The sequence below is a fragment of the Borostomias antarcticus genome, assembly GCF_949987555.1.
Source record: "Borostomias antarcticus genome assembly, chromosome: 29".
In the NCBI taxonomy this organism is placed as follows: domain Eukaryota; kingdom Metazoa; phylum Chordata; class Actinopteri; order Stomiiformes; family Stomiidae; genus Borostomias; species Borostomias antarcticus.
The window spans coordinates 6,176,837-6,191,836 of record NC_140262.1 but is presented as its reverse complement, the minus strand read 5'-3'; the positions used below and the strand labels follow the sequence as shown (position 1 = coordinate 6,191,836).

Here is a 15,000-nt window from a genome sequence, read left to right as displayed (position 1 = left end):
TGTCTCTCTCCTCGCAGGCGGACATGGCGGGCGACCGGGTGATCAGGAGAGACGAAGGGGAGAAGCTAGCACAGGTCAGCAGTCTGTCTGGACTCACTCTGGACTCATAGACCACTTCACAGCGCATCCCATCCCAGCATGCAACAGTGCGATGACTTCATCTCTTGTCTCTGTGTCCAGGAGTATTCAGTTCCCTTCATGGAGACGAGTGCCAAGACTGGAGTGAACGTGGAGCTGGCTTTCACGGCCGTGGCTAAGTGAGTTATATATCTATACAACTGGTAGTACCGACCCCGCAATCTGATTGGTTAAGAGCCGTTGTATATGCCACAATATTACTGCGCCAGATATTACTGCTCTATGTGTGTTCTGCTTAATCACAGCTTAAGACTCACCTGTTTTCCCTGTCTTTCTGAGGCTAGTTAAGACATGCATCCCTGGCCCTGGTGTGACTGTGTAGTTTTAAACGGTGCACTTTTATATTCAGTATTGTTCGTATGTATTGTCTGTTTGTATTTTATTTTTATATACTGTAAAGCACTTTGGTGCAATTTCGGTTGATTTTTGAATGTGCTATATAAATAAAGTTGACCGTGACCTTGACCTTGACCTTGACCTTGACCTATACACAGGGAGCTGAAGCAGCGAGCGCTACAGCCGCCCAACGGGCCCCGGTTTCACATCCACGAGTACATCGAGGCCCAGAAGGAGAAACAGGGCTGCTGCAGCTTCCTCTGAGCCTCTTCCCCCTCTGACCCTTGACCTCTGACCCTTGAACCTGCCCCAGGCACAGCACACACAGAGGGACGGCTTCGGGGGGGGCGAGGATGAAGCTACAAAGACGTGAAGAGGACCCTCGTTAACACATATCTCCTCATATCTCCTCACCTTCATCACACAGCCAGAGCTCCTCTCCCTCACAGCCGGTCACACTAACGCTGATGGAGAGTGATGTAGGGAGCTGGCCACTGCTTAGAGACACTCATTCATGCTCCCAAAATGTGAGGCTCTCAATGCGGTATTTCACCTGTAGAGGGTTGCAAGTTGAGGCCCTTTCCTATAAGACAGAGGAACAGCATCTTTCTGGGCCTGGAAGAGCAGCCTGCTAGAATGGAGAATGTTTACAGAGGTCGGCATATGTTATGTTATGTTATTTTTATTTATAATGCGCCCCCCAACCAACTGTTACATCAGCCCGGGGCGCAGGCATACCCCTCGGCCTGTACTTTCTGCTGGAATGAAACACTCATCTCTGTGCTATTATATAGACAGTTCTATAGACCCAAAACAGTACAGTAGTTGTATTTATTGTCAGTATATTTTCCCGTAGGTAACCTTGATGTCAGGCTGCTATCTACCGAGCATTTTCCAGACTACATTTTCAGCCTAGTTCCTCAAGGACTTAATAAAAGCACTATGTCATGAGCATAGATAGAGCCAGGTATGGGCCGGTCTTCTGTCTGGTCTGCCCCTTACTGGACCTTTACCCTGGGTGGACCTTAGTCTCCACATTACTTTTGATTTTAACATCGGACAAGACAATGGTTGCATGTCCTTATGACTCTGGAATCATTTTGCATACCTTGTTTCATGGTTTGCTCTCATATCCGATATCAGATGAGATTAGGGATCTTATTCCTGGTGTAGTGGTTTTTGAACGTTTTCTTGCATGTTTACAACGTTGCATGCAGCTTAGTCTGTGTGCGAAGCTTCAAGAACACTTTCTACTCTCTGGTCCAGATGAATTTCAAACAGTGGTCCGTTCCTGGTTTGATCTTTTATTTGATCTCAAGACTCAGGGTTCAGTTCCCCAGTATGTTGAATGGGTGATACAGATATTCTCCAAAGGTATTGATCAATTACACAACCATAGACAATGAGGTACAGTAAGATACAGTAAGACTGGATCAAATGCAGCGGGTTAATTAGTAAGCATGGTTCTGTACAATGACCACTATCTACTAGACACCAGGCACTGAACTACAGCTGAACCCTATTATGCAACTACTGTCTGATTACTATATCTTTGAGAGAACAAACCACTTCTTGATTATGCAGAAATTTGCACTGTAGCACACTCTGGGTCTGTGGCAATTCAGCCAAGACGTAAACGATTTTAAACATAATTTTGTGTCATATTTCAGGGGGATTATATGTAGAATATATTTAACTAGTCAAACCTGATGTAGGCCTATATTTGTTATTAGAATGCCCAATGTTGTATTTGATGCACTGTATGCTGCATAAAGTATATTTTCAAACTTAACTTGAGTGTGTGTGTGTGTGTGTGTGTGTGTGTGTGTGTGTGTGTGTGTGTGTGGGAGGGGGCTGTTAAACTTAGTGTGAAGAATTGATGAGGAATGTTATAACCTATTCTGACAGAAGCAAAGTGGTACTAACTCCTTGAAAACCTTCACTTTACACACGTGACTCACACTTCACTGTCATATCAATATGGAAACTGCCCACTGTGAAAATACAGCATTCCTGGTGAAAGTGGGAAGTCGCATACCAGCAGAGGGCATTGTCGTGGCATGTGTCCCATAGTAACGGGATCAACGCACCTGTCATAGAGATCTAGCCTACAAGAAGTAAATCCCCATAGTAGTGGTTTAGGATCAGCTAACTCTCCCCAATAGACAGTACAACCTGATATCTAGCTCTGAATGTGTATATTTCACTTAAAACCTAAAGTTTACAACTAAATATCTCTCACTTCGCGAAATAAAGTGAGTGTCTCAGTAAGCCTTAACACGGGCATCCCATTGGCCCGTTGATAAATTCGACGCCAGCGTTTTTCCAAGTGAGATATCTGATTGGTCCCCCGCCAGCCACACAAACGTCACGTCTAAACCCAGTTATGTGACTACAAGCGACAGGAGCGAGAGTTTTGTTGAGGGTCAGTAGAGAGAATTGATGCAGCTCAGAGATAAGAGTATTGCGCCATCGCCTCGGGGTGGACCTGATCCAGAGAGACGCGAGTAGAAAGTGACGCTCAAAGCGGTCAGGAAGGGGAAGTCAGTGCGCATTAGAGAATCTGGCACTTGTTGGTTTTACGCACGTCCGCTTTGTTGTGCACTGTTGTGTTGACAAGTTTGGGACCCCGTCTATGATTGATCTGATCTGCTGAAGGCCTACGTGTTCATCAGCGACAAGAACATGTCCAATCTCCGACCAAGACTTAGTATTCTGGAGAAGGGTGCGGATGGATACGGGTTCCATTTGCACGGGGAGAAGGGGAAGACTGGTCAGTTCATCCGGCGGGTAGAGCCGGACTCCCCTGCCGAGTCCTCTGGTCTCCTCGCAGGGGACAAGCTGGTGTTCGTGAACGGGCAGGGCGTGGAGGGAGAGAGCCACCAGCAGGTGGTCAGCCGCATACGCGCCACCGCGGGGGCCCTGGAGCTCATTGTGATCGACGCGGAAACTCTAGATCTGCTGCAGAAACACGACTTGGTTTGCCGCAAAGAGTTTGTCACGGAGGGCATCCCGGTACCGGGCACCGAGTCCGAGCACCGGGATGCAAGCGAGAAGAGCTCGAGGGAGTCCACGCCCGCACCGGCGGAGAACGGGGACGACGTCACGCTGGAGCGTCTGAGTGTGAGCTCCAAGGTACAGTAATAAATAAATATATAATACAGATACACTTCTGAACTATTTCTTATCGCAGTGAGCCTAACCTGTGTGAATGTGTGAATGCATGTATGCATGATGCCTTGCGTGATGTGTTCTTTCCCTAAGGGGACAATAAAACCTCTAACTAACTAACCTACAGATAGCGAGCTTTTTATAGGCCCAGGAAAAGTCAAGCAGATGGCCTACGTTTTATAAAGCACTATGTAGCTTAATTATATTAAATTAATACATTAATTAATGTCATTGATTCATTAAAAGCTGACTGCAGGCCACATTGCTGCTGAGGTTAACAGAAAGCCCGTTGCTGTGAGAGACCCTCAGTTTGCTGACGGCTGAAGATACGAGCTACAGGTTGTTCTGAGAGTCACGTGGTCCCCTGGTGAGACTGCAGATGGGACAGACAGAGAGACATGACACAGCTTACAGGAATGCACCTGAACTCATCCAGGCTACCTGCTCAACAGATTCTTTGTGGCAGGAACGGGTTCGGCTTGGTTTGTCTTGTCCGACCAGTGTTGTGAGAGTGTGTGTTCCAACTTCCGACCAATCATCTGCGCGTGCACATGTAACATGTCTGTTATGATTATGACGTGAGTGGTTATTTTTAGACAGAACAGTGTTTATTTTGTGTTCTGTGACCCACGTAGTCACACTATAATGCAAAATAACTCATTGTCTGAATCTTCTTTGAAGAGGGGATCTTTTCACGCCGTGTGAGACGTGTTTCGTCACATCCATGTTGGCTAGTGTTTCATCCATGTTGGCTAGTGTTTCATCCATGTGGGCTAGTGTTTCATCCATGTGGGCTAGTGTTTCATCCATGTGGGCTAGTGGTTCATCCATGTGGGCTAGTGGTTCATCCATGTGGGCTAGTGGTTCATCCATGTGGGCTAGTGTTTCATCCATGTTGGCTAGTGTTTCATCCATGTGGGCTAGTGTTTCATCCATGTGGGCTAGTGTTTCATCCATGTGGGCTAGTGTTTCATCCATGTGGGCTAGTGTTTCATCCATGTTGGCTAGTGTTTCATCCATGTGGGCTAGTGTTTCATCCATGTGGGCTAGTGTTTCATCCATGTGGGCTAGTGTTTCATCCACAAAAGAGCTGGAATGCCACGCCACCACAAAGCTAAAATCAACAATTTATTTTACCAGGACAACGCTGTTCACATCAGACTCAAGGAATGGAAAAGAGCTCTTCCTTCCTTCTCTTGATAGCCTGCCACACACACACACACACACACACACACACAAACACACACACACACACACACACACCACTTTGTCATACCACATGACATTTCGAAAGAAGCAACATGAAGAAATGGCAGCATGTGGTTATTTTGTAAGGTCTGTTCCCTCCCCCTGGCTCCTCTGGGCAGAGCTGCCTCTCATCTGAGGTTATGAAATCCTTCCATGAGGGAATCCATCCCTGGGGTTGCAAGGGTCACCAAGATCATCCAGAAGTTCAGGATGAGTTATGCAGGCGGCGGAGTGAGGGGGTGCAGGGCCAGGATGGGGGTGCAGGGCCAGGATGGGGGTGCAGAGCCAGGATGGGATTTCTACTGCTTGTGCAACAGCAGCTGTGATGGAAACGCGTGGATGTTCTTGGTATTATTGCTCTGTAGCCAGAACTAATGATCACCCTTAAGTCTGGCTCATGGTCAGTTTCTCTTGAGTTTTATTCCGGAACATGGTTTCTGTCCAATGCGTTGGACAGTCTCAGTCTTAAATGTTCTTATTTGAGGATCACAAACAGCACAATAATATTGCAGAACCAAATTAGTTTGAATGTGACAGATTGTTTGATGAACTGGTATTATTAGGCTATCTATTAGCTCATTTAAGAAGAGAAGAGAAGTAAATACACACCATAGTCTTGGAGAGCTGTTGGTAACAGCGGAGAAACCGCACTCTCAAGCTCTCAATGCTGTGCGTTTTGTTTGATTAAATCACCCAACATTGCTTTAAGACATTTTCCCTGATATGCCAAACTACATTAGGACTAGATTATAATTTAACTTGTCACCGACCAGCTATCAGCCTTTGGGGATTGGCCTATATTAACCTTCCATAGCTGATTGAACTCTGACCCTGATGGGGTGAGTGTACGGTAGGCCTATAAGCTACAGTAGTTCTGGACTCCACCGCTAATGTGCTGCTAGCCTTGGCTAATGCTCCGGGGTTCAGGTGACCGCCAGGCCCTGCTGGTCCTCTCTGCTGCTGCCCTGCTGGCGTTCCTCTCTGATGGGACCCTTGGCGAGGCTGGCAGCCCGTAGTGGACTCTGACCTCTGACCTGACCTCCCGGAGGCCGGTGTTAGTCTGTAAACACACTGAGATTCGTCAGAGTCTTTGACCCGGATCTGGAGGCGGTCTCTACGGGTCAGTGTGTGTTCTGACTCTACGGGTCAGTGTGTGTTCTGACCCAGATGGGTCGGTGTGTGTTCTGACCCAGATGGGTCAGTGTGTGTTCTGACCCAGACCGGTCAGTGTGTGTTCTGACCCAGACGGGTCAGTGTGTGTTCTGACCCAGATGGGTCAGTGTGTGTTCTGACCCAGACCGGTCAGTGTGTGTTCTGACCCAGACGGGTCGGTCCTCTCGTCCAGCTCCTCGACAGACCGGCCGCGTTGCCCTGGAGATGCTGGGGAGCAGAATGGGACATTGTCTGACCTGTTTGCCTGAGGAGGAGAGAGAGGGGGAGAGGAGAGAGAGGGAGAGGAGAGAGGCAGGGAGGGGGAGGGAGAGAGAGAGAGAGAGGGGGAGAGGAGAGGGGGGCTCTGCCAAGGAGGGAAGGAGAGACGGCTCTCACGCCTCTACAGGGACCCCACGCTGACCCTAAATACCCAAACCCCTCTTAACACACACTCACTTGATACCCACTGTGTGTGTGTGTGTGTGTGTGTTAGTCATTGCAGAAACACTTCAATCTGGATCCCGTAGCTAAGAGCAAGATGAAGTCCACTCTTGGGCAGAATGTCTATTAGCATGTCGAGTGACATCTGACCGTTCAGGCGACATCGTTAGAGTGACACGTTCTGCAAGCACATTTGCTTTTTTCACTTCCTCCAGCCGGGCTAATGTCCAAATAACAGGTCAGGCCGTTTACCACCCTCCCTCCCTTTAACCACGAATTGAGGCGTCCTGAAGTTACTCTTTCACAGATATTCAGTCCTTCCATCGGGCCTGAGCTGAGGTCTTGCTGACCTGACAGTCCCTTGGTCACATGCCCAGGAGGAGAGTGCTACTGCTGGACGACCTTCGACTTCAGCCCTCACACTCAGGTGGCCTGGCCTTCAAGACGCACATAAAACCCCTCACACACTCCTTATCACGTAGATCACTTGGCAGATAATGCGGAGGAACAATTCATCTTTGGCACTTCATTCAAATCAAATCAAACTTTATTTGCATAGTGCATTTCATACACAGAGGCAACACAATGTGCTTTACAGAGCAATGGGAGGGGGGGCATGGGTCCCACCCCTACATCATCTAGAGGGAAGCAGTACATTGATTCTGGCGTCGTGGCAATTATCTGAATGAAAATATTCAGTGACGGAAGTTCTGCTTGCTTTATTGATTGCATTGTCTTTATGGCTGAGCACACAGGGTGTAAATTGAAATTGAACTTTGACCCTCCCCTCCCCCCTTTCCACTCTCGTTGTCGCCGAACTGTTTCCATGGAGATGTTAATTTTAGGTTGCGGTTGTGACTAGTACCCACAATCCTCTTGGGGGGTGATGACATCTTCTAACCAAGCCCCAACTCCTGGTGCCAAGGCTTATGCCACGGCACACTGAGAACACACACACAGGGACGCGAGTGTGTGTGTGTGTGTGTGTGTGTGTGTGTGTGTCTGAAAGGCCCTCCCTGAAGAGTGGAGTTGAAATGGAAGCTAAAGAAGATTTCCCTCTCCTCAGATTAGACCAGCCAGACTTAAACTGCCCAAAATAAAGCTGTCAATGTGAAAGATTTATTCAGCATCTCGGGCGTGACAGAGATTATAATTGTGTGTGTAATTATAATCCCAGGCATGACAGAGATTATAATTATAATCGTGTGTGTCTGCGCATGTGTGTGTGTGTGTTTGTGTGTGTGTTTGTGTGTGAGTCTGAGAGAGAGAGACAGAGAGAGAGACAGACAGAGAGAGAGACAGAGAGAAAGAGAGACGGAGAGAGAGAGACGGAGAGAGAGAGAGACAGAGAGAGAGAGAGAGAGAGACAGAGAGAGAGACCACGCTCTGTTACAGCCTTTGTCTATGAGCTGTAGACCATCTGAGCTTTCCTCTAATTATTCAGAAGTAATGTAGCTAAATTGAGCGACCAATCCATGCCTGTCAGAGTCTGCATGACCAAGCAAGCATTGTTTGCAGCACTGTGGTCGCACACGTGTGTGTGTGTGTGTGTGTGTGTGTGTGTGTGTGTGTGTGTGTGTGTGTAATATGACAAAGTGCGGGCACATTGCTAATGGCCAGTGGTTTGTTGGCATTGTGGCACACAGTAGATGTTAAAGAGATTGCGAGGTCTGTCTGGCAGGGGCTATGGTGGTGTCTTCTCCTCAGACACACACACACACACACACACACACACACACACACACACACACACACACAGTCACACTCGCACACACACACACACACACACAGTCACACACATTCTGGGGCGGCTGTAGCTCAGTTGGTAGAGTGGGTCGTTCAATGATCGAAGGGTCAGCGGTTCGAATTCCAGCTCCGACTGTCCACATGTCGAAGTGTCCTTGAGCAAGACACCTAACCCCAAATTGCTCCCAATGAGCAGGTTAGCACCTTGCATGGCAGCTACCGCCATTGGTGTGTGAATGTATTGTAATTGTAAAGTGCTTTGAGTGCCGCTAAGGTGGAAAAGCGCTATATAAGTGCAGTCCGTTTACCATTTACACACACACAGTCACACTCACACACACACGAGGCAGCTGCTTCCAGATGCATGCTGGGAGGTTTAGGGAGGAGCCCCGTCACAATCTGCACAAACCACTTCCTGCTCTCTGAAGCTTGTTGCCATAGCGCCTGAGAGAGCGAGCTCCGTGTTTGTTTGTGTTTATATGGGTGTCTGAGCAAAGCCAGTCAGATGTGTTTAACACGCTGGGGTTTCTATGTAAGCAGATGGGATATTATGGGATGTTTATGTCTGACACCTCCACCTGTCTCAGCAGGTTTACGGCTCTGAAGAACAACCTGTTGCTCAATCACTCTGTGAGTTGAACTGGCAGAGAGAGAGAGAGAGAGAGAGAGAGAGAGAGAGAGAGAGAGGGAGGGAGAGAGGGAGAGGGAGAGAGAGAAAGAGAGAGAGGGAGGGAGGGAGGGAGGGAGAGAGGGAGAGGGAGAGGGAGAGAGAGAGAGAGAGAAAGAGAGAGAGGGAGGGAGGGAGGGAGGGAGGGAGAGAGAGGGAGAGAGAGAGAGAGAGAGAGGGAGAGAGAGAGGGAGGGAGAGAGAGAGAGAGAGAGAGAGAGAGAGAGAGAGAGAAAGAGAGAGAGGGGGGAGGGGAAGAAGCTATTACAGCCTTTTGACTGTTTCTCAATTTCCCTGCCTGCCCTACTTTCTCCTCAGAAACACACACACTCTCTCACTCACACACTCACACACACACACACACACTCTCTCTCCGCTGACGTTCCCTTGTTTCAGATGTCTGGCATGACACCCTGCAAGCTCTTATCAGACAGCGATGCTATCAGGGCGATGCTATTTGAAGCAGATAAGATGGTTTATATAAGATGGAGGCGGTATTGTAAGTCTAACCACTGTTGCTAGCCGAGGGCCTCATGTTCGTTCAGCGTTGCAGAGTAGCATCAGCATCACTGCCGTCCGCACGTCTGACCGATGGACATGACGCTTACTAGATCAATCAATCCATCAAAGCTTTATTTGTATAGCGCATTTCATACCCAGAGGCAACACAATGCGCTTTATACGGTCTCTCTAACTTAAGCGATGGTGTTCTCTGGTCATCAGGGCGTGTCTCTGCTGTCCCCGGGCAGGATGTGCAGATCCTCTCCCTGGTTGATGATTATCCCAAGACAGCAGCAGCGCGGTGCTAAAGGTCAAGTTCTCTGAGAGCCGGTGACCCCACTGGACACGCGTCCTCCTGAGAGTCTCCCGGCTCAGATTGAGAACGGCAGTTGGTCTGCAGGTACTCTCACACGGCCATGGGACCACTAGAAGTGTAGAAGTCCACACAGCACTGCCCTGGTTCTTGGTAGCTTCATACAGTAGGCTGCCTGGTACGATCCAGAAATGGTAAATGGTAAATTGACTGCACTTATATAGCGCTTTTCCACCTTAGCGGCACTCAAAGCGCTTTACAATGGCCTCTCATTCACCCATTCACACACACATTCACCCACCAATGGTGGTAGCTGACATGCAAGGTGCTAACCTGCTCATTGGGAGCAATTTGGGGTTAGGTGTCTTGCTCAAGGACACTTCGACATGTGGACAGTCAGAGCTGGGATTCGAACCACTGACCCTTCGATCACTGAACGACCCGCTCTACCAACTGAGCTACAGCCGCCCCAGAGAAGGCGCTCGAGCCTTGAGGGAGTCTCGTCTTCACGGCCGGGCGGACGAACCCGTGATTGCAGCAGTAAAACCAGTGACCTTTGAGATGATGCGGAGAAAGATATGGTGTTTATGGCTGCCGCTTGAGATGTTCCAGACGTTTCTACACACAGGCTGGGTCCAGGTTACAGGCTACAGGTGCTTCTGTCTCCGTCAGCGAGAGCCCGAGGGGAGAGGGCGTGATGTCTGGAGGAGGAATCACCTTCGGCTGTCAGCGCCTTGTCAGCTCAGCTCTGTGGTTCAGAGAGAGAAACTTAAAGCTCTTTGTTTTCGATTCCGGGGCTTGAAGACGCTCTCACATCTGAACTCATGTCTCATTGTTGTAGTTTCCGGCTTTGCGGTGCTTTCAACTCTCGAGTAGAGCATCAAGAAGAGAGAGAGAGAGAGAGAGAGAGAGATAATAGAGAAAAGAGACAGCAAGAGTGAGTTCCTCTCACGATATGAACATGGTCTCAACCCTCACCCAGCTTCCACACAGCCTGTTTTGAAAGTGTATTTTTCTTGCGTCACACACTCACACTCACGCACACACATACACACAAAGACACACACACATACACACAAAGACACACACACACAAAGACACACACACACACACACAGACGGACGTGTGCCAGATGGTTGTTCTTTTCTCCTTCCCCTGCCCCTGTCTGTGTTTACCTACAGAGACCTGCACCACAGCCTTCACAGGAAGTGCATACACACACACACACACACACACACACACACACACACACACACACACACACACACACAGGAAGTAGAGGCAGACTTGAATCACTGATGATGACCACATGCTGCGTACATTATACGGTACATATACAATATTATTATAGACTTCAATTGCATTATAAAGCTCATTGTGAGCTCAGGCTCATCTAGCTGTGCTTGTCTGGAGGATGTGGTCGTCCTCCCCGGCCCCCTGCTGGCCGCTGGCTCCGTGCCCGGTCCCCAGACCCCGGACCCCAGACCCCGGACCCCAGACCCCGGACCCCAGACCCCGGTCCCCAGACCCCGGTCCCCAGACCCCGGTCCCCAGGGGCCCCCGCCAGGCCCTGCCGGCTGACAGTGACAGCCTTTGTCCTGGGGAGGGAGAGAGGCCTGAGACTCTGATCTTCAGCGAGCCTCAGAGAGGCCCTGAGCTCCCTGAACACACCCCCTCCCTGAACACACTAGTTCCCTGAACACACCCCCTCCCTGAACACACCCTGCCCAGAGAGAGGAGGAGGAGGATGGAGAGATGAAGAGAGAGAGAGGAGGAGGAGGATGGAGAGATGATGAGAGAGAGAGAGAGGAGGAGGAGGATGGAGAGATGAAGAGAGAGGAGGAGGAGGATGGAGAGATGAAGAGAGAGAGAAACAGAATGGAGAGGGATATGAGTTTGTTTCTCCTCTGTCGTTCCTTGGCGCGTCGTTAAGGTCGTGGTCTGAGCCTCTGGAGGGTCACTGGACTGGCTGAGAGTGACGGAGGGAGGGGGAGGGGGAGAGGGATTAGATTAGATTACATTCAACTTTATTGTGACTGTGCTTGAGTGTGATTGAGTGAGTGAGTGAGTGAGTACAGATACAAAGACAGTCAAATGCAGTTAGCATCTAAAAACCAGAAGTGCAAAAAGTTAGTATTACAGCATAAGTGATGCTATATCTGGAGATAGATGGATTTGTGTGTGTGTGCTCTCCCCTGCTGAGCCCTGGGCGGAGCTCCCTCCCCCTGCAGTGGGATAAATGGATTAAAGAGCTCCCATTCGCTACGGCTGTCTCTCTCAAATGCCTGTTCAGAAACCAGGCTGCCTAAACCAAGATGTCTGTCTCTGGACCTAACTCCGCGCTATCTCTGTTTATGAGTGTGTGTGTTTGTGTGTGTGTGTGTGGTTTTATACTGACTGCATTTAAAGCATTTCTGTTACAGTTTGTCTTTGCCTTACAGTTCAAGGGAGATAAGATTATACCCGCGCCTCCTCCCAAAGCATTCTAACAACGCGCGTTTGTTTTAAGATTAGATATTCCAGCTCAATGGAGCCGAACCTGGCAGTGTGCTGGCGTGGGCACAGCTGTGTCCCTAAGGGCCGACCTCACTGTGCTTTAACAGAAGGACTGTCCCCCCTCCCTCTCTCCTCCATACCCAGTGACGTCAGACCTGGAGTCGACCAGATAGTAGACTGGCCTGGCATATGTACCAGCTAGTAGACTGACCTGGTCTATGGACCAGCTAGTAGACTGACCTGGTCTATGGACCAGCTAGTAGACTGGCCTGGTCTATGGACCAGCTAGTAGACTGACCTGGTCTATGTACCAGATAGTAGACTGGCCTGGTCTATGTACCAGCTAGTAGACTGGCCTGGTCTATGGACTGTATGGTGGTAGATATGGTCTTATTTTACTATTTTCTTTATTTGTTTTTCTTTTAGTCCACTGTTACTTGTTTTTGCTCAGAAATGTCTTATCCTCTTTATATATGACTTCCATGTCTTATTGTGTCATGTTAATGTGCAGCCCTGTGGTTGTTATAATAGTAATAATAATTTTAAAAAAACTAATTTATATAGCGGCTTTCATGAAACCCAAGGTCACTTTACATCAGAGCAATAAACAGACAAGAGACAACAACAAGAACAAACACCAACAACAACAACCAATCTAGCTGCCAAAGGCCTGGGTGAACAAGTGTGTCTTTAGTGCAGACGTGAAGCTGTCCAGTGTTGTCGTCTGGTGAGCCTCCATGGGGAGAGAGTCTGGTGAGCCTCCATGGGGAGAGAGTCTGGTGAGCCTCCATGGGGAGAGAGTCTGGTGAGCCTCCATGGGGAGAGAGTCTGGTGAGCCTCCATGGGGAGAGAGTCTGGTGATCCTCCATGGGGAGAGCGTTCCTCAGGGTCGGGGGAGAGCGTTCCTCAGGTCAGGGCTGTTATACTGGTGATCCTCCATGAGGAGAGCGTTCCTCAGGGTCGGGCTGCTATACTTCTTATGTTGTCTTGTGTTTTCAAAATAAAACATTTTTGATCACAAAAAGAAAGATTTGATACTCCAGCTCCGACGCTGGAATCAGCCGTTCTGTTCAGCAACATTCCCAGATGACAGGTCACCACCGCGCCCGATCCACCGAGGCCGTCCGTCGTCGCTCTCGCTCCCGGCCAAAACACCTACGCGTCGCGGGACTCGACCGAGAGCTCTGGAAGCGATTAGCGAGACGCCTCGGAGGTCGTCTGAACCGGTGGGTTTGGGCGGGCGGGCGAGGCGGAGAGCGGGACACGCCCGTCTTGGGTGGGGGTTAGGGAGGCAAAGGTCGCCGTTTTAAGGCCCGTCCGCACGGGAATGATTAACAGGGGGCTGGCGATAAGGCGGGCGCTATCAGTGGAACGCCGTGGAAGGGCTAAAGGGAGGCTTTTATTAGGTCTCTGATGATGATGATGATGATGATGATGATGATGATCTCTGTCCCGTTGAGTCATCCAGCCCTAACGCTTCCCTTTCACTTCTCTTCACTAGGGGCGTCTGTAGCTCAGTTGGTAGAGCGGGTCGTTCAATGATCGAAGGGTCAGCGGTTCGAATCCCAGCTCCGACTGTCAACATGGCGAAGTGTCCTTGAGCAAGACACCTAACCACAAATTGCTCCCAATGAGCAGGTTAGCACCTTGCATGGCAGCTACCGCCATTGGTGTGTGAATGTGTGTGTGAATGGGTGAATGAGAGGCCATTGTAAAGCGCTTTGAGTGCCGCTAAGGTGGAAAAGCGCTATATAAGTGCAGTCCATTTACCATTTACCATGTACCATTTACTTCACTCTTCACTATCTTTTTAGGCTAGGGTGTTCTTGTGTGATGTCACAGAGAGTATCAGTCAGGTCTCTCTGTCCTCCCTGTTCCCAGCACTCCTTATCCATGACTCACATTCACATTCACAAAACTTTATCTGTCGGGACCCAAAACGTCTTAGACTGGCTCAACAATCAACACAAGTTGGCACAACACAACAAAAAAACAAGAGTTTTGATCTGGTTCAAACTCTCCTGCGGGATTCTGGGTAAAGCTGGTGTGTGGCTAGGAGCTGCCAGGTGGGATTCTCTGGGATTATGGGATTATCCCAGCATGGGTCCGTTCCTGGATTAGACTCTGCCCTGCAAATGCCCTGCGCACACAGCTCAGCCTACCAGGAAGTCCCCTTACTGCTGGTGGGCACACACACACCTAGCACACACACACCAAGCACACACACACCCCAACACACACAACCCAACACACACAGGTCATAGACGAGCCTCAACGGGTTTAGGGTTGAGGGCGCGTTGCTCTTCTGGTGGAACCCGATGTAGTGGACCCCCCCTTGGCCAAAAACATCACTTTATTTACTATTTACTCAACGGACATTTCAGCAGTCCTGTCCGTTGAGAACACGTTGATTTACGGCGCCGGTCGGGCGTGGCGCCGGCGGTATAGAACTCCGGTTCCGCTATTCCACTGTCGATAAGAAGCAAACGTGACACTTTAATGGCCCTGTTGTTCTGCGGCACGCTCCTCGCTGGGGGGTGGGGACACGCCGAAGGTCCCTCTCATTCTCTCTGGCGTTGGGCAGACCTGCGGAGCGCGGCGCGGAAACATCCGGATCCCCACGACAGAAATGGTGACGGACGTTCTGTAGCTTCTTTCCCAGCAGGAGCGTTGGAGGGGGGTAGATCTGTCCTAACCAGGTGGAGGGGGGTAGTCCTGTCCTAACCAGGTGGAGGGGGGTAGTCCTGTCCTAACCAGGTGGAGGGGGGTAGATCTGTCCCAGCCAGGTGGAG

General features: G+C 49.7%; 2 protein-coding genes across 2 annotated transcripts in view; both read left to right on the top strand.

Annotated features, from left to right (window-relative positions):
- LOC311326932 (ras-related protein Rab-37-like) overlaps window positions 1–738 on the top strand; it is a gene marked incomplete at both ends in the record, with an annotated part of 5,166 nt that extends 4,428 nt beyond the window's left edge. Inside the window, 3 exons of the mRNA XM_084459911.1 lie at window positions 18–74; window positions 181–257; window positions 633–738. Of these exons, the coding sequence (XP_084316037.1) occupies window positions 18–74; window positions 181–257; window positions 633–738 (240 nt within the window). The remainder of the gene's footprint in view (window positions 1–17; window positions 75–180; window positions 258–632) is intronic.
- A 2,221-nt stretch (window positions 739–2,959) lies between these two features.
- Window positions 2,960–15,000, top strand: part of LOC311326931 (Na(+)/H(+) exchange regulatory cofactor NHE-RF1-like) — a gene marked incomplete at its 3' end in the record, with an annotated part of 15,138 nt that continues 3,097 nt past the window's right edge. Inside the window, exon 1 of the mRNA XM_084459910.1 lies at window positions 2,960–3,609. Within this exon, the coding sequence (XP_084316036.1) occupies window positions 3,160–3,609 (450 nt within the window). The 5' untranslated portion in view covers window positions 2,960–3,159. The remainder of the gene's footprint in view (window positions 3,610–15,000) is intronic.